Source organism: Physeter macrocephalus, chromosome 2 (assembly GCF_002837175.3).
Source record: "Physeter macrocephalus isolate SW-GA chromosome 2, ASM283717v5, whole genome shotgun sequence".
In the NCBI taxonomy this organism is placed as follows: domain Eukaryota; kingdom Metazoa; phylum Chordata; class Mammalia; order Artiodactyla; family Physeteridae; genus Physeter; species Physeter macrocephalus.
The window spans coordinates 18620580-18642373 of NC_041215.1; the positions used below are offsets into that span (position 1 = coordinate 18620580).

Sequence of the window (21794 nt, forward strand, 5' to 3'; positions counted from 1 at the left end):
TGTGGGATCTTCTCGGACCGGGGCACGAACCCGTGTCCCCTGCATCGGCAGGCAGACTCTCAACCACTGCGCCACCAGGGAAGCCCAAGACCTTTGTTTTTAAAAGACATTGTGGGACTTCCCTGGTGGCGCAGTGGTTAAGAATCCGCCTGGCAGTGCAGGGGACACGGGTTCGTGCCCCGGTCCAGGAAGATCTCACATGCCGCGGAGCAACTAAGCCTGTGCGCCACAACTGCTGAGCCCACGTGCCACAACTACTGAAGCCTGTGGGCCTGAAGCCCGCGCACCGCAACAGAGTAGCCCCCACTCGCCACAACTAGAGAATGCCCATGCGCAGCAACGGAGACCCAACGCAGCCAAAAATAAATAAGTAAATTAATAAATTTGTTTAAAAAAAGACACTGTGGAAAACAACAAATACTGTTGCAATCAGCATAGAAAAAAAATAATGCAGTTACCAAACCCCATTATGTAGATGAAACCACTCCAGTTGTCAATAGAGAAGTCATGTTGTTTGCACACAGGCGTCTTTCTCTGTTCTCATGGTTGTGCTTGTGATTGGAACATGGGTTTTTGCATTGGAGTTAGGTTCCAGCCTTTGCCTCACTCCTTACCAGGCATGTGACCTTGGTCAAGATTCTAAGTCATTTGAGCCTCAGTTTCTTTGTAAAGGGGCAGTGGTGATGGAGAGTAATGTAGTCGTGCAGTCTGGTTGTGAGGATTCCATGAAATAATAGCACATATAAAGCCCTGGGCATGGCAGGGCATGTGGGAAGTGCCGCAGAGGTGGTACCTGCTGCTGCTGTAACATAGGCAGGCTCTCCTGCAGCCTACCTTTGACACCACATGCACTGCATCCTCCCCACACCAGTTAACTGCAGTAGTGGGTGCTTGGTGTATCCATTGTGTGACTGTGTGTAAGCTGGAAATTAGTCCTAATGGACTAAAAGGTGGGTTGTTTTCAGGGATTCATTTGAGGTGACTTTCTTTTTTAAGGAATAAAGGATGAACGATGGTTTCGTATAGAAAAACTAAAACATGCTGACTTGCTGGTAGCTGTTGTGTGTTTATAGTTTTTTGTTTTTAATGTCTAAAACATAATGGTATTCCTGGAAAGGCCTAGGGTAATATTTTTTTCCACAGAGATGGAGCGTGGCATGGGTGGAGGATTTGAGAGAGACTTTGCCAGAAATGAAATGGGAATGTCTCGAAGCTTTGGAGAGCCCCTTGGCAGAGGAATGGGTAAGAAGGCCCCATGGGCCCCTATGTGGGCGGGGTCAACCCCCCGGGGGTGCAGGCTCACCCTGATGTCGGGAGGTTCTTAGGCAAAGTCAGCTATTTTTCCTTAGGCTTTAAAAAAAATTGTATGTTTTCTAGGTCTAGATATGAACTTTTGGTCCTTGAATTTTTTTATTGGTATCAACAGCACCATTTTTCTTTAGTCTTTTCAGATGGCTGCTTTTTTCACATTGGTATAAGGTGTTTTCTTGCTGTGGAGTTAAAAACTGCTGTGTTTACATGACGTTGTGGCTCTCTAGTCACGGTAGAGATTTTCAAGGCCCTGCACAGTGGGGGTGTGAGTCTCCTTAGTCCAGGGGCCTGTGGTGTTCCAGTTAAGAAAGGATGACAGTGTGCTTGCTGATGCAATTGAAAGAGATCTTGGTGAACAGAGAAGTTTCCTAATGTTGGAAGGCCTGGAGTATTGGGCCTGTCTAAATGTAGTTTTGGTTAGTTTGCAAAGCAGTTTCTTTTTTACTTTTCCGTGGATGTCTTCCCCTGTTTTGAGTTTAGGCATTTCTGAGAATCTGTCAGCCTGATTCTTAATTAGTGTGGAACAAGGAGATTGTGTATTCCTGGGCTCTGAAGTTCGTTTCTCTCAAAGGAGATTTAGAGCATGGCTAACTCTCTCCCCAACACCCCCTCCCCCATCTTCATCAGCTTCTCATCCTGTGCAGATAGGCGGCTAACTAGGTGATAGCCTCAAAGAGTGTTCAGCCTGTCTTTATGGGACACCTTGGGCTAGCTGTGAGGATTTTAAGCTTTTTTATGTCTAGTTTGTATGAGCTGAGCTGTATTTATCTCCAGGAATCCTATCTTCTTTGTTTCCTTCATGGAAACCAGGAATTATTGGAAACTATTTCTCTCAGAGTAGGCTGTTGGCTTTTGTTTCATTTGTCCTCCTGACCATGGTTAGGAAAGTTAAGTGATTTTTCTTGCATCGAAACTAGCTGGTACTGAAGATTTACTTTTTCTGTGCTTACTTGATATGACTGTAGCTTTATTCTAGATTGTTCCAGAGCTTTAGAATTTGGGGGTGCGTTCATAATCTGTATGTGACTAGGTCAGTTAAAAGTTTCTTGTTGCCATAACTGGCTTTGTTTTTTGTGTCTTGAAACGGTAGGGTATTAAAAAAATTTTTTTAAATTCATTGTCATTTGGCTGCAAATACTGATTTGTGAATGGATACCTTTGGTGAGAAGAACAAAATGGCATGTAACTTTCCTCCCACAGGCACTTTGTGCTGCTCTTGAGCCTTCAGTCCTTTGCTGCTGTGGGTCCTCTCACCTCACCTCTGTGATGAGGCTTGTCAGCCTTGTCCCAGATCCTGTGGAGGCACAAGAGGTGGACTGGTGAGGTTATTTCATGTGGCAACAGGAAACACGTCCTGTCCTGACCTGAATATAGGAAGGTCATCTGCAGGCCTTGCTGATCTCCTGCTACTTTGGCACCTTCTTTCTGATGGAGACCATGGTCTGTTTGTCCTGAGGCTTCCCAGAGTGACCATGGGCAGGAGCAAAGAGCTTTTGTTCTCCTGCTACTTATGATCAGACTCAAGTTAGTGAAATGGTCTTTGTACCAAGTAAAATCTTTAAGTCAGGTTTTCAGAGTAGTTTCCTGGATTGTTTTTTTTTTTTTTTTCAGATTCAGTTCTTGATCTTTTTTTTCTGTATTATTTACTTGACAGTTGGATCATTTTGGTGTGCTACTTTTGTAGTGCTCTCCCTATTCAGTATCCCTTCTTTCCTATCAAGGCAATAGATCTTTGTACTTCTTTGTGCAAACAGCTGTACTTGGTGCTCCAGGGCTATAGATAGATATGTGATACTTAACTTTGAAGGATGTGGTGTAGCTGAGGAGACAGTGCTCAGAGTGGCTTGGGGCAGCACCAGAGATCAGCACGTAGAAGTGGCCTAGTTGAGGGAGCCAGTGGAGATGTTGATTCCCGGGCTCTCGGCAGCTATGTGAGCACCACACAAAGGCGATCATTTTCTGTGTTAAGATTTGAAAAAGCACTGCTCTAGATGCTTGATAGAAGTGTTCTGCTCAGAGAACACAGGATCCAGGCAGGGGTGTAAGAAGACCATGCAGGAGATGCAGTTCACGCTGGAGGGGCTGGACTTCAGCATAGGTAGAGGTGGGTACTGGCCCACAGAGAGGGCGGACAGCATCAGGTGCAGAGGCTTGGAGATGTCAGTCTACTTGGGGTGGGAAGAACAGAACAGATTATAAAGTTTTAAGTCAGAGCAGGGAGCCCTGTGAACACCCATGAAAATAATTTGGGCTTTCTCTTCAAATCAGTGGTTGGCTGATTGTGAAGTCTTTTGCCAGGGAATGGTTTGATCCAAGTGCTGTTTTAGGAACTAGAACCTAGGCCTGGGCATGCTGAGTAGGCTCCCAGGCATCATGGAAGAATAAGCCCTGGTCTTGCTTCCTGGCTGGAGGTCTGTTTTCTTGGTGTACTTTCCCACCCCCTTCCTTGCGCAGGTAGTTGTAATACTTGAAAGAGCTGCAGGGCTAGGGTTTAATCTCTTCACGGTCATGGTCAAAATATTATATGTGCTCTGTGACTGTTGTCCATGTTGCTCAGCACACTTCAGGACCAGAGTGGGAGTGGGTACAAGTTTCTTTTATATAGTGAAAGACCCAGAAGAAACTTAAAAGCTAACACTAATGATAGCATTAGACAAACTTAATAGAGGTTTGAATGAACTGCCAGCAAGCAAGCAGCAGTATTGCTGTTTTGGAAAGCTGAGTGTGTTGGGGTTTTGTTTACCTGAGGCTTTGTCTGTCACTTAGTTACCATCACATTTAGCTCCTTCCAGGCAGGGCTCATAGGCTCAGTTTGCTGCAGTCTTCCCTTGCCTGGCTCGTTGATTAGGTCATATTTCCAGCACTGCATGCGGTTGCTGCTGGTTTTCAGGGGTTGGGCTCTAAGTGTAGCTACAGTGGTAGTTTGTTGAAGGGTAACTGTGAGGTGCTGATTGGATCTGGGTGGGTGAGTGCACGTTTCAGTCTGTGAGTACTGAGTGTCTGGACCAGCTTTAGAAAACTGTGCTACTGGCCCCATTCTTGCTCTAACCTTCCAAGTTCAGCTCGTGGGTGCAGTGCCAGAGGCCCTGCCAACTGGGCCTCAGACTCTGGAGCTACATGGGACTCTAGCATCATGACCCATCATCAAGAACCCTTATAGTTTTCCAGTAAAAATGACCTTGTCTGTGTGTATATTTCTCAACCCCTTCCCCTTTCCTTTTTTATTTTTTAATTAGTAGTAGTCCTGCTCTGGAATCTGTAATAAATTTCTATTACCATAGAGGAATTTGGCTAATTTTTTTTTCTTCCTGATTTCCTTAGAAATCCTAAGTAATGCACTGAAGAGAGGAGAGATCATTGCAAAGCAGGGAGGAGGTAGGAAACGCTTAGTTTTGATGTTTTGATTTTTAGACTAGGCCTTTGTTACCGGGGATAGTAGTGTAGTGGTGAAAGCATGGGCTCTAAAATAGACTGCCTGGGGTGGGGAACCAGCTCTGGCTCCTCCTAGCTGTGTGACATTTGGCAAGTTACTGAACTCTGTTTTTCGTACTGTAAAATGGGGATATAATGGTACCTACCTCATAGAATAGTTCTGTAGAGTAAATGAGTTAATGCATAAAAGAGGACCTACGTATGTGCTGTGTACACGTTAGCCATTGTCAAAATGTCCATGTAATTTGGGGGCTTTCTTGTTTCTAGTACTATCAAATTGTAAATTGCTAAAAGTAAATATTTTATCTGATTTTAAAAGTGTACACCACCTAATCATAGCATATGTTTATTACTATGTGCACATGTACTCACAAAAATTCAGAACATTATAAAGAAAGTAAATACCTGAAATCTCACTGCCCTGTGATGAATGCTGTAAATATTTTGGAATATATTCTCCCATTAATACACTTTTTTAAAGGGGTACCTAAAACTAAATGTACTTAATTCGGTCTGATTTTTTTTTTTTTTTTTTTTTTTTTTTACTTCTCATGGCTCTGAGCATCTTGGCATTTCCTTGGTAACTCCACTTGCTAGATTTATTTCTGTGGTGGGCTGATTCTAGAACTCCACGTGGGTACCGTTTCTTCCTAGTTCTCTGCTGCTATTGGCATCTGGAGTGTCACCCTCATTTTTGGTACTTTTGGGTATGCTACCCACCCTCTCTAGGTCTCTTACATTTTTTATAGTTTCTGAGATATTTCTGCTGTGAAAGCTTAATATTCTTAAAATTGTGTTTATATTTTGCCACTTGGTGCACTGTTATTCAGCCAAGGAAACAGCCACCGAGAAGTGGCATGACTCGTGCAAGGTCACGGCTTTGGTCAGAGAATCAAAGAAACGGCTGAATTTCCTCTTCTTGAATTTGCATCTTGGCCTAGGCTGCTTGGTTCAGTAATGGGCTGGCTGAGGGCTCAGCTGCCCACTTTTCAGAGGCAGGTGGTGGTGGTGGTGAAGCTTGAGTGAGGGGGACCCTCGGGGTCTGCATGTGGAAAAAAAAACTTGGTGGCAAGTGGCCTTGGTGGTGGAGCCAGACCCTCCTTCTCCAGAATTGCAAGCATCACAGGGTCAGCTGTGCACTGCTGACCTGCCAGCATGTGTCCAGCTGAACCATAACACGGAGGGACTGATCCCAGGCCTCTTTCTGAATCTACTCTGCAGTTGCCATCAGATCTTTTTCCTCCAAAGCTAGCAGAGTTATACACGGCAAAGTCGGTTGGCGGTTTCCGTGACAGAGTAAGGTTCCCTAGAAGTGGCTGGCTGTGTTCATTTGTATGTGAGGATCTGTATTGGTGTTGGTGTTTGTTTTCTTTATATCTTCCTGATTACATGGCTGTGTTATAACTTACCTATGCCGTGGAGGTGCTAAGGAAATGAGCCAGACTGGTTACCAGCAGGGCATTGTAGAGGGTCATGTTGGGAGAGGATAGAGGTTGTGAGCAATTGTAATTGTCCCCATTATAATCCATTATGTCGGGTGACCATCTGAGTGTGGGGTTTCTGTCCCCGTGCCCTCCCCCACCCCCCAGAGCCTTTATCAATGTCTGGTGGTGGGGAAACTGCAGAGTTCTCAAGGAGTTGATGCCTGTTGCTCACAAGGCTTGTCACAAGTATTAGCGCTTTCAGAGTAACGTGGAGAACATTGTTGATCAAAGTCCTCGGGGTGGGTTTTTTCCCTTTTTAAATTTTATTACGGAAGTTAACTGTGGCACAGAAGTAGGAAGAATGATTGTACTCACTACCCAGCTTTAACAGTTGTCAACATTTGCAGGATATCTAATGATAAGTTATTGTGGGACTTAAAATTTCTGAACCGTGGTTGAGCTTGTGAAGTGCCCAGGCCTCTGCACCCAGGGAACCCTCCTGGCATGGTGTGCACACAGATCCTCAAGTACCTGACATACGCGTGACACATTTTGTGTCTCTGTTTTAGGTGGAGGCGGAGGCAGTGTCCCTGGAATTGAGAGGATGGGCCCCGGCATTGACCGCATTGGGGGTGCCGGCATGGAGCGCATGGGTGCAGGCCTGGGCCACGGCATGGATCGTGTGGGCTCCGAGATTGAGCGCATGGGCCTGGTCATGGACCGCATGGGCTCAGTCGAGCGCATGGGCTCCGGCATCGAGCGCATGGGCCCGCTGGGCCTCGACCACATGGCCTCCAGCATCGAGCGCATGGGCCAGACCATGGAGCGCATCGGCTCTGGCGTGGAGCGCATGGGTGCCGGCATGGGCTTTGGCCTGGAGCGTATGGCCGCACCCATTGACCGTGTGGGCCAGACCATCGAGCGCATGGGCTCTGGCGTGGAGCGAATGGGTCCTGCCATCGAGCGCATGGGCCTGAGCATGGAGCGCATGGTGCCCGCAGGCATGGGGGCAGGCCTGGAGCGCATGGGCCCTGTGATGGATCGCATGGCCACCGGCCTGGAGCGCATGGGCGCCAACAACCTGGAGCGCATGGGCCTGGAGCGTATGGGCGCCAACAGTCTCGAGCGCATGGGCCTGGAGCGCATGGGCGCCAACAGCCTGGAGCGCATGGGTCCCGCCATGGGCCCGGCCCTGGGCGCTGGCATTGAGCGCATGGGCCTGGCCATGGGTGGTGGTGGCGGTGCCAGCTTTGACCGTGCCATCGAGATGGAGCGTGGCAACTTTGGAGGAAGCTTCGCAGGTTCCTTTGGTGGAGCCGGAGGCCATGCTCCTGGGGTGGCCAGGAAGGCCTGCCAGATATTTGTGAGAAATGTAAGTGGCTCTTCAGGAATTTCTCAGGGGTCGTATGCACAAGGGAGGAGGAGGGGGCAGGAAGCCAGCAGGACCGAGTGGTAGCAGGTCGAAGTCAGAGGGAGCGCTGAGTAGCGTGCAAGGGCCCTTTGCCGCTTTCCGCGAAGTTTGGTGTTGGGAGAATGAGGAGGGAATATGAGAGCTTATGATACTCGTGCAGCAGAAATAGTGGGTGTTGTGAAATCCTAGGCTTCTCTGACTACTTACTGGATGGAAAAGACAGTGGTCTGAAGAACTTGAGTTTCTTGAACTCTCAGCTCGATGAGCTGCTAAATGACATGGCACAACAGTTTGGGGGTGCGGGGGAAAGGCTGTATCTGAATTATCTTTACCAGGTTGACCACCTTTAGCTACTATTCAGTGGTTCTGTGGGCTGCTCACCACAGGCAGCTGTGTGTTCTGCTCCGTGCATGGTGCTCCCACAGACAGATGCAGACAGGAGGGAGTGAACTTGCTGTGCTAGTTTAGAACCTCACCCAGACAGACTCTTTGTTCTCTGCTGATCATCTCAGTGTGAAGGTCAGCCAGTTTCTCTGTGTAATAAGTTTTAAAGGCACTCTGAGACAATTGATGTTTGTGCATTAGGATTTGGTTGAGTCACTCACCAGTCTCCTTTTTCTCCCTCAGCTCCCATTTGATTTTACATGGAAGATGCTAAAAGACAAGTTCAACGAGTGTGGTAAGTATTTGAGAGGCTTTCTAGGTGCTTCCTGTGTTGTGGCTTGTTGGTGCTGCATTGCAGCCATGCAGCGAGGCTTCCATCCTAGTCTTCACAGACACCTTCCGTGACTCTGGAGGATGGTTGGGACTTGCCATTTTTCTGCCTGTGCAAATATTCAAGCAGGTTGTTCAGTTTCCTTTTATGTGTCAGATACTTTTTAACCTGTGTTCTCATTTCATCTTTGTTTCTCTCTTTTTTTCCCTCTTCCGGTTTTTGAAAGGCGGTAGTGTTGTCCCCATTTTACAGTCAGGCCAAATCATGTTCCCAAGGTCACATGGCTTGTAAGTGACAAAGCTAAATAAAATAAATATATCTGAGACAAGGTTGTTTTCCACAATAGCACCATTGGTTTGCGCCTCAGAGAGCACTCGCCCAGCAGGTCCCGTGGGTGAGGTTTCACAGGCTCTGGGCACACAGTAGCTTGTGTGCGATGAAGCTAAGGGTCTCTGATTGAGGTTTCCTGGCACATCAGGCAGCCATTCTGGAAGGGTCACTTTGTGGCCAAAAAGAAATTGTCTCCGGGTGAGGCCCTGCCCCTCACCCCTAACACCTCTTTTAACTGTGTCAAGTTGGGAGCCCCAGCCCTAAGCCAGAGGTCTAGGTGGCTCCCTGGATCAAGGCTTTCTCAGTGTTTTCTCATTTCCTTTTGCTGCAGTGACTCAGATTTCACCACTATAGCTGCTTCTCCTGGTTCTTCTCTCGGGTCAACTGTTGAGCCATAGACTGCCCTCTTGCCCTGTTCTTGTACTCTTTCCACACTCCTTAGTTCCCAAGTTGTAGTGGATATTCTGAAAAGTCAAATTGGATCATGTCACTTCCCCCTGCCACAGATGCCCGGAGGTGTCCCTCTGCTGGCAAGAGAAAGCCCAAACTGTGATCCCCTGTATGACTTAATGTCACCCTAAGCTGTTTTAGAACTTTTCTGTGAGAAGCCCTCCAGGATGTTGACGTCTCAAGCAGAGTTGATGGCCCTAGAATTGTGGGTGCCAGCACCAGTTACACTGTGTGTTCTCGGCCCTGTGTTTCTGTGGCTCTTCCCTTGTAGATTGTTTCCATGGTGCTTGACACATAACTGGATGCTTAACTGGAGCTTGAATGAATATGTGTAACCTGCTTGCCAATTATTACAAAGCTTGTATTTGGACAGTACTGAAGTGTCCATGGTATTGGCATTGGCCTTGTAAATGCGGTTGAGCAGTGTATTAAAAGTGAAGCCTCTGTAAAATTTGCCTATAAAGCTGGCTTCACACAGTGTCTTTTTATAACTCTTCAGAGCAAAGGTGTGCATTTGAAGCCGCCAGGAATGCTCATCACGGGTCAGATTGTTGTCCCATTGGCAGAAGAATGGCAACGTGGCTGAGGGCCATAGTAGCTGGGTTCCAGCCGCTGTGTTCTGAGCATTCATGCGCCAGGCGCGAGGGCCACTCTCCCTTTTGACTCTGTCAGCCGAAATCCAACAGGTGATCTGGACTGAGTGGAGCCCAGACTGAGGCTGAGCTCTGGGTTTGCCTGATGAGTTGTGGTCTCTTCTTCCCTCCCTGTGCCCAGGCCACGTGCTGTATGCCGACATCAAGATGGAGAATGGGAAGTCCAAGGGGTGCGGTGTGGTTAAGTTTGAGTCGCCAGAGGTGGCTGAGAGAGCCTGCCGGATGATGAATGGGATGAAGCTGAGTGGCCGAGAGATTGATGTTCGAATCGATAGAAATGCTTAAGCAGTTGCCTTTTTTAAACATCGATACCAGACCTCTGAATTTGTATTTTTTCTTGTTAACCATTTTAATTTGTTGGCTGGATGTATAAAGATGTTTAAAAAATTCAGTTGCTTTTTGGGGTAATTTGAATTACTTTTTTAATGACTGGGGTTCCATTTGACTGTTTGCATTGAGATTGCAATGTGCGCAATTTTTTTTGTAGTTGTGGCATCTTGTTGACATCGAATATGACTTTGATAATAAATACCAGTTCCTGAAAGCTGCTTGCTTTTGCGTTTGTGTTGTGGGGTAACTGCCCGAGTTTGGGGGAGCTAGAGCTGCTCAGTCTCCTTTCTACCCTTGGAGCTGTGGACCCTTGGGGTGGGAGGCCACTGGCCCTAGCCACTTCAGAAAAATCTCGTTGTGGAAACGGAATCCTGAGTGGACCTCAGTCCCCCAGGGCCGGTTAATGGTGCGCTTGGCTGTCGGAGCCATCCTGTCTCCCCTGGTGCAGTTCTGTGGGGCACAGATGCTGCGTCAGGCTCGTTTCCAGTTAGACTTTTGTCTCAGTCTGCTCCGGCTGCTGTAACAAACAGTTGTTTCTCACAGTTCTGGAGGCTGGGAAGTCCAAGATCAAAGCACTGAGAGATTCAGTGCCTGGTGAGGGCCCGGTCCTAGTTCGTGGATGACACCTTCTAGCTGTAACCTCACATGGCAGAAGGGGCCGGGGAACTTTCTCAGACCTCTTTTATTTGTTTTGTTTTAAAATAATTTTTTAGCTTTATTTGGCCGTGCCGCGCGGCTTGTGGGACCTTAGTTCCCCCACCAGGGATTGAACCCGGGCCCTCAGCAGTGAAAGTGTGTGCAGAGTCCTAACCACTGGCCTGCCAGGGAAGTCTCTCAGACCTCTTTTGTAGGGGCACGAATCCCATCCATGAGGGCTCTGCCGCCATGACCTAAGCCCCTCCCCAAAGGCCCCACCTCTTAGTACCATCACGTTGAGGGTTAGGTTTTCAACGCAGGAATTGTTTTTGGCAGCAAGGACACAAACATTCAGTCCATAGCAGCTTTTCTTTGCTAAAACAGACCAAGTAGGGTGAGAGTTTCTGAGCATATTTTGTCCTGTCAGAGGTTTAGGCTGAACTTGATACCTGGACTCTTATCAGAACTGGGTCACATTCCCCCCAAGATGTGATCTCATACGTAAGCCCACTTCGGCTGTGTAGCCTGTGAGGAGCTGCAGCTGCTGCTTGTCACGTTGGATGTGGAGGGTCTTCACTCTGGCTGGCAGCTGACACGGGGTACCATCACGGGGACTCCCACCTCAAAGTCCAGCAAGGTGCCAGCTCCCTTGCTACCTTCCCCTGCCCTACTTTTCTCCTTTCTGGCCTTTATCCTTGAGGGGTGAGACCTTGGAGGGAGGGGGTTGACCCCACAGATTCGCCCAAGTGTCTGACCATGGCTCCCCTGGTGTGGTGCCCATCAGGAGGGAAAGAAAAGACAAGAAGCAGGAATTGCTTTAAAAGAGGGGCTTTATGTGGTCTGTGTATGTGGTCAGACAGGAGCCTGGGCAGTTCTGTGACGGCCAAACTGGGATCCAGGGCTCCTTCGGTTAAGAGGTGGCTGGATTGGTGGGTTGTCCTGGGTCCCCACCCTTGTAGGCCTTATCGTCCCCCGGGGAATGGTTGGTTATCCAGAGGATCTGCCGAGGGGGGGTGACTTCCAGTGACCCTTGCCCCATAAGCAGGTAGCCAGCAGCCCCTGGTGGAGTGGGATGGGACCTTACCCCCTCCCAAGACACTATAGTCCCTTCCAGTCCACCCGGAGCATCCACATACATACCCCAGGAACCGACGTCGTCGTACACCTCTGTTTCTCTGAGAGCACAGTTAAGGTCAGTAAGGGTCACCCCACCCCTCCCCCCTAAATCCCCCACCCCATCAGGGCCAGCACTCACAGGGGTAGTAGAGCTGTTCTGGGCACGTAGCCATCTGTGAGGAGAGAGCGGGGGTGGGTGAGTTCTCCGCCCTCCCTGGTGGTGGTGGTCTTCCCAGGGCTGCCCCTGCTGGGCTCACTCACACTTGCCCTTGGTGTCCCGGCACAGCATCTCCTCCTTGCTGGTGAACTCGATCACCTCCAGGATCTCCCCACGCCGAATTGCCAGGTGCTTGCCACCCCCGCGACGGGTCTTGGCGTTGGGGTCGATCATCATCCTTGTCTGAATCACAATCTCCCCCTCAAACTGGGGAGGAAGACATCAGAGCTTTTGGTCGTGCTGCCACCCTGAGGACCCCTGGCTTCTTTCTGAAGATGGAATCTGTGGGGCTTTGGTCAACTGGGGCTGAGCCCAGCCCTCCCAGGACTCTTGCTTTGCTTGGGGTTCACACCTTGAACTTCTTCCGGAACTCCCGCTCAGCTTTCTCTGCCTTCCGGGTCTGCTTCAGAGACTTCAGGTCCGTGTGCGGCAACTGCTGTGGCTGGGGGCCCTTCTTCCTGAGCCCCCGGGGAGTTGGGTGCTCGTGAGCAAGACGTGCTTTTCAGGGACCCCCTTTTACCGTCCTCCCAGAGCTCAGTCCCACCCTGTCCCACTCCCTTTGCCTTCTAGTACCTGGGCTCTTGGTCTTGTGGTGGCCTCCTGGGGGGTTGCTGGGTAGACAGCACTTCATCTGGGACAGTCAGGATGCTGAGTTAGGGCAGGGACCGTTGGTTTGGCCTCTGAATCTGGCAGCCTGCTCTTTCCCTTGTCAGTTCTCAGGACCTTGGTCCCCTCCCCACCCCGCTGCCCAGGCCTTTCTCATGAGCTGTGAGTTCTAGTGGATTGCCTTTCATTTTCTTAACTCCTGTCGCAGGCCAGGCATGGCAGAAACTTACCACTCATTTCAGCTATCTCGACTGTCATCCCAAGTTGCTTGCTGAGGAGGACATAAGGGTTCAGAGAGGTAACGCAGCCTGCCCCAGGTCACCCAGCTGTTAAATGGTAGGGGTAGGATTTCTCTGTAGGCTTTTTTTTTTTTTTTTTTTTTTTTTTTTTTGCGGTACGCGGGCCTCTCACTGTTGTGGCCTCTCCCGTTGCGGAGCACAGGCTCTGGACGCGCAGGCTCAGCGGCCATGGCTCACGGGCCCAGCCGCTCCGCGGCATGTGGGATCTTCCCGGACCGGGGCACGAACCCGTGTCCCCTGCATTGGCAGGCGGATTCTCAACCACTGCGCCACCAGGGAAGCTCTCTGTAGGCTTTTGAGGCCATTTCACATCTGCCTCGTAGAGCAGGTGGGGTTCTGGGAATTGTGATGAGATTTGGGTCAAAAAAATAAGGCGAAGAAAAATATTTCCTAGAAGCAAAAGAAGTCCGCCTCTGAGAAGGGGCTGTTGGGCTGGGGCTCTTGTGTGGCCTGGCTGATGATGAGACTGGACTGTGAGGGGTTTCCCAGGTGAGGACTGACTACCCCGCAAATGGCCGGCCCTGCTGGCCAAGGGTGTGGCTTACAGTGAGAGCCTTGTGAACACAAGGTGAGTGAAGGATGCAGAACCTGAAGCCCCCAGCTTTTTGCAGTCCTCTCTGAATGACTTGAACTGCTGCTCTGGACATTTCTAGGCCAGCAGACCCTTCCATCAAGCTGCCCGAGGGGCATCTGCATGGTGCCCTTCCACCCCTTCAGACACTGAGTTTGCCTCCAGCCTCAGCTGGGTGGTGCTCGGGTAACGGGGCCACCCAGAGGCTGCCCAGGCCGGAGATGGTCACCCGGCTGGGAGCAGTCTTGACTTCACCCCAGGGTCCCTACAGACCTGCCACAGCCAGAGAGCACAGCCCTGGGCACGGCAGTGCGGCGCAGACCCTGGTGCCCTGTGTCCCCAGCTTCCTGGCAGTGTGACCCTGAGCACGCTACCCTCAGCTCCTGAGAAAGAGCTGGGCCCGGCCCCTCCAGAGGAGCCCCCAGCGGTGCAGGGAGCCTCTAGTGGAGCCACCACTGCTCTGAGTGAGGCAGAGAGTGGGAGGGAGGAGCCCAGAGTCCTTCCAACTGGGGACAGACTTGGGAAGGGCAGAGCTGCCTTGGGGACAATCAGTGAGCCCCACTCAGTGTCTCGAGAAAGGGGCAGATCTGGGGAAGCATGTGGTATCGGCTCGGAACCTTGAAGAATGGCTGGCGGTTGTCCAGTGGCTGGGACGGTGAGCAGAGAGAGGGATGTGCCTGGTCTACTTGGGGTTGGGGAAGGGGTGGGCCGTGCCTGCGGAGCTGCTGGAAGTGGAGTGGCCAGAGGTGCGCCCTCCCCACGTCCACATACCCAAGAGCGGCCCCCCAGACCCAAGCCACAGAGCCTAACTGGAGCGGAAGCACGAGGGGCCCTGTCAGGAAGCTCTGTGCTAACGGGTGTTGCAAGCAGGCCCTGGGGAAAGCCCAGGGGAAGCATAAGGGGCTGGGGAAGGAGTAACAGCTGTAGAGGCAGCAGACTTTGGAGGGTGGGCTGGTGAGGAGGGAGCGGTAGCTGGGGATCCCAAAGGCACCTCTGATGAAACGTTCCCCTGCAGGAGACCCTTCCAAAGACAGGGCAGGGAAGCAGCCTGGGAGCCTAGGGTCTGGGCTCCTGTGTATCGGCTGTGCCACCTGGGGCAAGTCGCTTCTCGTGTCCTCAAGCTTCCACTCCTGTAAAATGGGCAGGACACTGCCTCGGGAGTGGTGGGCTGTGCACATTCGGTGAAGTGCTGGCATGGGAGCCGTTGCTGTTTTCACATGAGGTTGGTGAATGCATCGTCCCCGAGCTGGGCCTGCTTGGCCTTCATCCTGCTCTCCAGGAGCAGAGGTGTGGAAGGGAGAGAAGAAGGGTCGTTGGAAACCCAGAGCACAGAGAGAGAGAGAGTTGCCTGGGACTGCAGACCCGGAGGGTGGGCCACACCCTGTCTCTAGCCCCTGCCTCTGAGTTCAGGCCCAAGTCCTGCCTGGACATCCCTCAGGCACCTCCAGCACCATGGGTGCGTTACGCAGGTGCAGGCTCAACATTTGGGCCTCATCCCTGTCATGAGCTCGCTGGCTCTCGTCCCTCGTGATGCACCACCAAGTCCTCTTGCTGCTTTGTACCTGATTATCCCACTGCTCTCCATGTCCTCTGCCACCACCCTGGCCCACACCCCTGCCCTGGCCACACCCTGGTCAGGCTGCTGGCCTCTGGGCCGCCCTCACTCAGGTTGTTCCACCCACCAGGAGCTGGCGTGACCTTTCTGAAAGGCCCCTCCTCTCTGCTTCCTCCCCTGGCGCTGCTTTCAATCCATCAGGGGTATGGATTGCCGCTTGGCCTCACGCTAGCAACATGGCAGAACACACCCTTGTGACAGATGTTCCCCAGGTGCCTTGGCAGACTGGTCTGGCTGAGGGCCCGGCCCCGTCACCAACAAACCTCTGCCCTTGGGGCTGGGTCTGGAGTCGTCTGTGGGCTCCACGTCATCGTACAGCTCGTAGGCCTCATCTGGGTCCCTGCGGGATACCTGAGATGAGGGCCTCTTTCGGTCCCGTGACCCACGCCTGCACCCCCTGACTCCCCACACTCACTGTGGGATGTCTTCAGGCTGTCCAGCCCGGAATTGGAGGCCAGAAGAGCTCCTCGGCAGAGCTGTGGAGAGATGAGAACAGGAGGGAGGGAGGTGGGCACTGCTGGGGAGCCTCCACCCCCTCCTTTCTGTCTGGGCCGCCCTCACCCACCTGTGCCTGCTGCCAAGGTCCTCCGAAATCTCTGGACGTCCCTGGGGCCTGGGGGCAGTGGGGGCTTGGCTGGAGGGGCGCCCAGGCTGGTGACCGGGGGCAGAGGCCTCCGCCGTGGTGGGTGGGCAGGTTTGAGGCCCAGCCACAAGCCTCCACCGCGAGCGAGGGTTCCTGATCTCTGCTCCCTGGCGCCAAACCCTGGGCTGAGTGGGAACCTAGGGCTGGAGCCTGCAATGGCAGTGGGCAGTGAGCTCTCTGAACGGGAGCCAGGGAGTGGAGGCTTTCTAGGGAGGTCACCGAGGAACTCAGCCTGCGGGCGCTTCCTGGGCAGAGATCTGGGCTTGGTCTGCGAGGACTTGCAGGGCGGCCCCCACCACTCGGGCTGCAGAAACTCCTTGGGGAGCAGGCTGCACTCGGGCCCAGAGGACGTCCCGGGGAGGTCACCACACTCGGGCCGCGGGGGCTTCTCGGGGAGGTCACTCAGCAGAGGCTGTTGCATCTTTCCGGGGACTGTACTGAAGTTGGGCTGTGAGGAGTGAGGCTGGGGCTCACTGGACTCGGGCTTTGAAGGGGGCATTGGGGGGACCTCAGTGGACTCGGGCTGCGGCAGGGGCTTCTCAGGGAGACCGCCGACCTGAGGCTGCGGGGGCTTCTCGGGAACGGTACTGAACTTGGGCTGGGGGGGCTTCAGGGTGGCCTCATTGGACTCAGGCTGCTGGGACTTCCTGGGGAATGCACTGAACTTGGGCTCTATGGGGGGCCTGGGGGCGTGGCTGAGCTCAGGCTGCAGGGGCTTCCTGGGGAATGGAGTGGCCTTGAGCTGTGGGACCTTCTTGGAGAGTTCACTGAACTCAAGTTTGTAGGGCTTCTTGGGCAGATCAGTGAACTCGGGCTGGGGGAGCTTCTTGGGATGCTCGCCTAGCTCAGGCTGTGGAAACTTTTTGAGGAGTTTGTTGAACTCGGGCTTTGGGGATATTTTGGAGAGTTTGCCGGTCTCGTGCTGAGAGGCCTGGAACTTTGCTTGAAGGCTCCGAAAGTCCTGATGACTCCCCTAGGGGACACGGAGTCAGGCAGGGACTCAGACACATGCGGGTGGTGGAGAGACGGACGTGGGACAGGCGGACACGGTCACGGACACGCACCCGCTTCCCCTGGCTCCTGTTCAGTTAGCTCCTCTCCCCCACCTTCTGCCCTTGGCCACCATCTCTGTTGGCCATACACTCCCACAGTTTTGTGTCTCCAGCCTCCCGGCGAGTCCCAGGCTCTCCTAAACTACCACACCCTCTGACCTCGCCGCTCAGGACCAGGATGTGCACCCAGCCTCACCCCACTCTGGACCTGAGCTCCTGGGGCCACTGGGACCTGCTGCTCCCATAGCCCAGCCCGTGCCCTCAGTCTGGGGAGCATCTTCGAGCTCCCCCACCCCCACCCCCCACCCGCCTCCCCATCCACGTCCCCAGGCCCTTCTTTTCTCATTTCAAAATACATCCGGAATCCAGCCACTTCTCACCGCCTGCACCACTGTCCTGGCCCAGAGGAGCCCGCCCGGGGAAGGCAGCATCCCCTGTTGCCTGGATCATTTAATAGGCTCCTCCTTGGTCTCCTGCCCCGCCGACCCCGTGCCCCCCATCCCTGGTCAGTCCCCTCACAGCAGCCGGAGGAGGCCTGTTAACCCTGAGTTGGTTTGTGCACCTCTGCTCAAAATCTGGCCGTGTTCCTTCATTTCCCCACAGTAGAAGCTAAAGATCTCACGAGGGACTTCCCTGGCGGTCCAGTGGCCAAGACTCCGCACTCCCAATGCAGGGGGCCCGGGTTCGATTCCTGGTCAGGGAACTAGATCCCGCATGCCGCAACGAAGACCCAGTGCAGCCAAATAAAAAAAAAAAAAAATCTCACAGTGGCCCTGAACAGTAGATCCGACCTCTCCTACCCAGTCACCTCCTTGGCCTCCCCTTCTCCCATCTCCTGCCCTCTGCCTGGGACACTCTCCCCACCGCATGGTTCTCCTCCTCCTCCTCCTCCTCTTCCAGGTCTCTGCTCCCATATTCCTTATTAGAGAGGCCTTCCTCCCAGACCACCCTAATTAAAAAAAGATTGGATTCCCCCTTCCCAGTATTCTCCATCCTCCCCAACCTGCCTGATGTTTCTCTTAGTTAGTACCTGCCACCTTGTATCATTCTATTTATTTTACTTAATACTTCTTTTTTGCGGGGGGGCAGTGGCCATGCCTCGCGGCATGTGGGATCTTGGTTCTCCTGACCGGGGATTGAACCCATGCCCCCTGCGTTGGAAGCGCAGAGTCTTAACCACTGGACCGCTGGGGAGGTTCCAATACTTGTTTTTAAAATGTCTTGACTATCTGTGTGATTTTTTTGTTTTGTTTTGGTCTCTCTCCTCCTCCTTTCCCCAGCCCCTGTGGACCGTCAGCGCCCCGAGGGCGGCAGCTTGTCTTATGCATTGCTGTCCTCCCAGTGCCTGGCCTGCGCTAAGATGCTCAGTAATTCTTTGTTGAAATAAAGAATGTACAGGACACAGAGGCAGGCACATGCGGTCTGACCATCACGTTCTCCCACAGACGCACGTGGGGAGACACTGAGAGACCTGGAGGCAAGCCTGAGGGCAGGGCCCCCCAGTCCCAGACACCCGACTGATGGTCAGGGACGCCCACCAGGACCGGCAGGCAGGCCCCCAAGCATGGGCACGTGCACCAGCCCTGGCACAGGAAGTCCGTCGCAGGTACGGTCTTGACCTGCCCCACATCCTTGGTCACGGACACAGGAGATGCACAAGTAGGCCAGGCCTGCTCTGACCGACAAGTCACCCCAGAGGTGGCCCTGCCACAGCTCCCAGGCCTGGCTTCACCTGGGGTCGAGGAGACGGGGGAGGGGAAGGGTACGACCTCGGGGACTTTGCCCCTGCCTGTGCCTCACTCTGCCCTGATCCGGAGAACAAGGAAAGGTGCCGGGGCCTGAGACGCCTCTGTGGAAGCGCGCCTACCTGGTGGGTTGGGGCAAGGCTCCCAGGTGACCCAGGGGGCCAGAGAAGCCGGGGTCAGCAGGTCAGGTGTTGGGGCGCTGCTGGGGTGGGGGGTGGGCAGCATGTGTGTGACCCACTTTGTCGCCCCCAGGAAGGCCCTGCCCCTCACCCTGGCTGCCTGTTACCGGGTTGCTATTCATGGGGGGAGGGAGGGGGGGCCGTCTGGGCAGTGCCACCCGTCCCCCTTCTAGTCGCAGCCTCAGCCTCTGCTACAGGCCCCTCGGGAGCCTGAGCTGTCCCAGAGGTGGGTCCTGGCTGCCTCCTACCTCTGGGCGTTTGTGTCGGTCACAACCCTGAAAACCTGCCTGCCCCTCTGCCGCCCCGCTCTTGGAATGTGCCTTCCAGTTTCCACCCGTGGCAGCCCTTGCCTCCGGCCAGTTGGGGGCTCTCCTAGGGCTTGGGGGCTCACTCACCATGGCTGCAGGCAGGTGACGGGCCACAGGGCGAGTGGGACCTGAGCCAGGGCTGCTTCCTTCAGGAAGTGACTGTAGCTTCTGCTCCACGGGCCTCACGGGGTGGGGTCTACTGGCCAGGCGGGGAGGGCAGAGGGGGAAGTGGAGGAGGGGGGACAGCCCCAGCCTGTCTTCAGGTCCTGCTGGGAGCTTCTTGAATTCCTGTCCTGCACTGTGCTTTGTGCATCATTTCTCAGCAGACACCCAACAGTCACTCGTTTCTCGACTCTGCTGGCCCCCTCTCTCCCACCCCATGCCCTGCTGTGTGCTGACCTCCGGACTCCAGGAAGGACTCATGCCAGGCCCTGAGGACCTCCCGCCGACAGAGGCAGGCCAAGGCCAACTCCTCCCAGGGCCTTTGCGGGAGGGGAGCCGTAGTTCTCAGCGGGGAAGGGGCCCGGCCACTTCTGGGCTGTGAGACCCCAGGAGTCGAGCCAGCCTGACGGGTGAGGCCCTCCTGCTGGCTCTTGTTGCCTCAGTCCGCCTTCCTCATTTCAACACTTCCCTGTAGCCTGATTTCCAGCTCTGAGCAGGACTTAGGACTTCCCTGTTACAGGGGCAGATGTAACACGGGCCGAGGGCCCAGGTGGGATGGCACGTTTGGTGGTGGGTGGGTGGGGAGTGTCCAAGGCTCCCAGAGGACAAGAAAAGGAGGAAAATGGGGACAGCTGGGAGGCCAGCAGACAGAGGGTGAAGGTGGTAGGCAAGATCAGAGCTGTGAGGGTGCAGGGTGCGAGGCCCGAGGCCCGGCCAGACAAGGGAGACCCTGATGGCAGGGCTCGGTCCCCAGGAGGTCAGTGACCTCGGGCTCATAGAGAAAGGGAGAAAACACCCAGTGGGAGAGTGCAGAGCCCCGAATCTCAGTTCGGCTATGCCACCCGGATCCTTTGAGGCGTTCACAGAAAGACAGAAGCTCCTGGAGATTCTGACTTAATTGGTCTGGGGTGCGGCCTGAGCCTGGGGATTTCTTACACACCCTCAGGGGGATTCTAGTGTGCGGCTGAGGAGCACTGGTGCCCACCAGTCACCCTGAGACCCCGAGGAAGTGAAGGTTGTGCCTCGGGTCTGAGGTGGGGCCTCAGATTCTGAAACATCCCAGGTGATGCCCATACTGCTGGTCCAAGGATCACACCAAGAGTAGCAAAGATGTACTGAAGTTTCCAGAAAGATCCACATGAGACAGGGCCGGAGGCTGGGCACTGCATTCCCAGCAGGAGCCCTTCACTCGCCTCTACCGTGAAGGCCACAGACAGCAGTCGGCAGTGACTCTGCCTGGGTCTGCTCTTAAGAGCACAGCTTGGGGATTCTGGAGCCTCTGTGCCTGTGCATCCCTGTCCCGGAACGGGCAGACATGCACTCTGGGTCACATTTCCGGATGTGGGTCCGCCTCCGAGTAGGAGGCTGGGGATGATGACGAGGTCTGGGTGCTGGAGCGGCTCAGCCTGTTCAACGTGAGCCTGCAGTCTCAGGCCAACCTGACCCCTCTGGGGCGGCTGTGCAAGGTGGGTGCCTGCTTGGACGCGCCGGCCCCTCATTCATTCTCCCTTCAGACCGACACTCTTGGGCGCCCTCTGCTGGGCAGAGCCGGGGCCCTAAGAGGACTCAGCTTTCAGGCATCCTGGAGTTGGGGTGGGGTGGAGGGACCTGCTGTGGGGCTCCCAGCTTGGTTGGCCAGAGGGAGGTCAGGGGCTGCAGGAGCCCAGAAGGGACAGTGGGAGCAGAAAGACTTCCCAGGCGAGCAGACGAAGGGTTGGATGGGAGTTGGGATTGGGTGAGGGGAGGGGGCAGTTTTCAGAGTCACCCAACTCCCTAGGCCTCAGGGCAATTTCAGCTTGCTCCACAGGGCAGCGAAGGGCCCAGGGGGGACTGTGGACCCACTGTACCCATGGGAGGGGCTGTTGCATCTTTGTGGGTGACGCGGTTGCGGGGGGCGGCACCTGGACCAAGATACCTGGGTCTCTCTGGGAAGGTCCTGACAGACTGGGAAGTGGCACTGCCTAGATTCGGGGGTGCCTGAATGAGGGGCTTGATGGGGAAAACTCCAGGGGCTGGGGGACCCTGGTACCCTGGAGATGGAACACCAAGCCCTGAAGATGCAGGAAGGGGTGGGCCTAGAGCCATATTCCCAAGGGTGTCTAGGGGCCTTGTGAGTGCAGGAAAAGGGGACAGTGCCCTTTGGGCCTCACTGCCTGGGTTTTCTCATCAGTGGTAACTGTGCCCTGCTTCTGGGGTGGTGCAGAATCGGTGACTTGGAACTGGGCCCGGTTAGAGTCAGGGCTCAGTCAGCTTACCCTGCTAGCCTCACCTTCTCTATCTGTAAAGTGGGCCCCTTGACCCACCTCCTCCACAGGTTCCTGAGAGGGTCCCAGGCAGCCAGCCACAGGCTTGGTGGTTGGAGTGATGTCAACCACCTGCGAACATTTCCCAAGCCCCCTCCCTCTCTCCCCATCCCTCTTTTGAATCCTCACAAGAACTCCAAAGGATGAGCATTCATGACACTCATTTTAAGAAGTGAGAAAGTGAGATGCAGAGAGGTTGAGTCTTCCCCAGGATCACCCAGCTGTGGTTCCAAGGCTTCTGGCTGAGAAGGGGAAGGGGAGCTCACAGGGGGCCTGAGCCCCAGGG

The 21794-nt window shown here is 53.9% G+C and overlaps 2 protein-coding genes across 10 annotated transcripts in view; one reads left to right on the plus strand and one right to left on the minus strand.

Moving 5' to 3' along the window:
- Nucleotides 1–10270, plus strand: part of HNRNPM (heterogeneous nuclear ribonucleoprotein M) — a 22261-nt gene extending 11991 nt beyond the window's left edge. For 3 of the 9 annotated variants that reach the window (XM_028499729.2, XM_028499751.2, XM_028499722.2), the window contains 5 exons: nucleotides 1144–1242; nucleotides 4633–4686; nucleotides 6737–7539; nucleotides 8206–8257; nucleotides 9848–10270. In XM_028499729.2, coding sequence (XP_028355530.2) covers nucleotides 1144–1242; nucleotides 4633–4686; nucleotides 6737–7539; nucleotides 8206–8257; nucleotides 9848–10011 — 1172 coding nt within the window. In that variant the 3' untranslated portion in view covers nucleotides 10012–10270. The remainder of the gene's footprint in view (nucleotides 1–1143; nucleotides 1243–4632; nucleotides 4687–6736; nucleotides 7540–8205; nucleotides 8258–9847) is intronic. The other 6 variants (XM_028499754.2, XM_028499733.2, XM_028499759.2 and 3 more) reach the window with 2 other exon arrangements.
- A 1300-nt stretch (nucleotides 10271–11570) lies between these two features.
- Nucleotides 11571–17907, minus strand: PRAM1 (PML-RARA regulated adaptor molecule 1). The gene is made up of 11 exons (XM_028495310.2): nucleotides 17880–17907; nucleotides 17434–17444; nucleotides 15682–16732; nucleotides 15532–15592; nucleotides 15380–15456; nucleotides 12599–12656; nucleotides 12378–12483; nucleotides 12070–12232; nucleotides 11948–11981; nucleotides 11833–11867; nucleotides 11571–11692 (listed from the first exon to the last, which is right to left on the minus strand). The coding sequence occupies exons 1-11, from the start codon at nucleotides 17905–17907 to the stop codon at nucleotides 11655–11657; spliced, it is 1662 nt and encodes a 553-aa protein (XP_028351111.1). The 3' UTR covers nucleotides 11571–11654.
- Nucleotides 17908–21794: the final 3887 nt, after the last annotated feature.

Bases quoted from the DNA above. Each gene is read 5' to 3' on its own strand.
- PRAM1 (XM_028495310.2), bottom strand. From the start codon at position 17,907: ATGGCCACTGCCCCCCCGCAAAAAAGAA. The intron at 15,457-15,531 runs GTGAGTGTGGGG...GGTATCCCGCAG, and splicing joins CAGCCTGAAGACATCCCACA to GGACCCAGATGAGGCCTACG. The intron at 11,982-12,069 runs GTGAGTGAGCCC...CTCTCCTCACAG, and splicing joins CCGGGACACCAAGGGCAAGT to ATGGCTACGTGCCCAGAACA.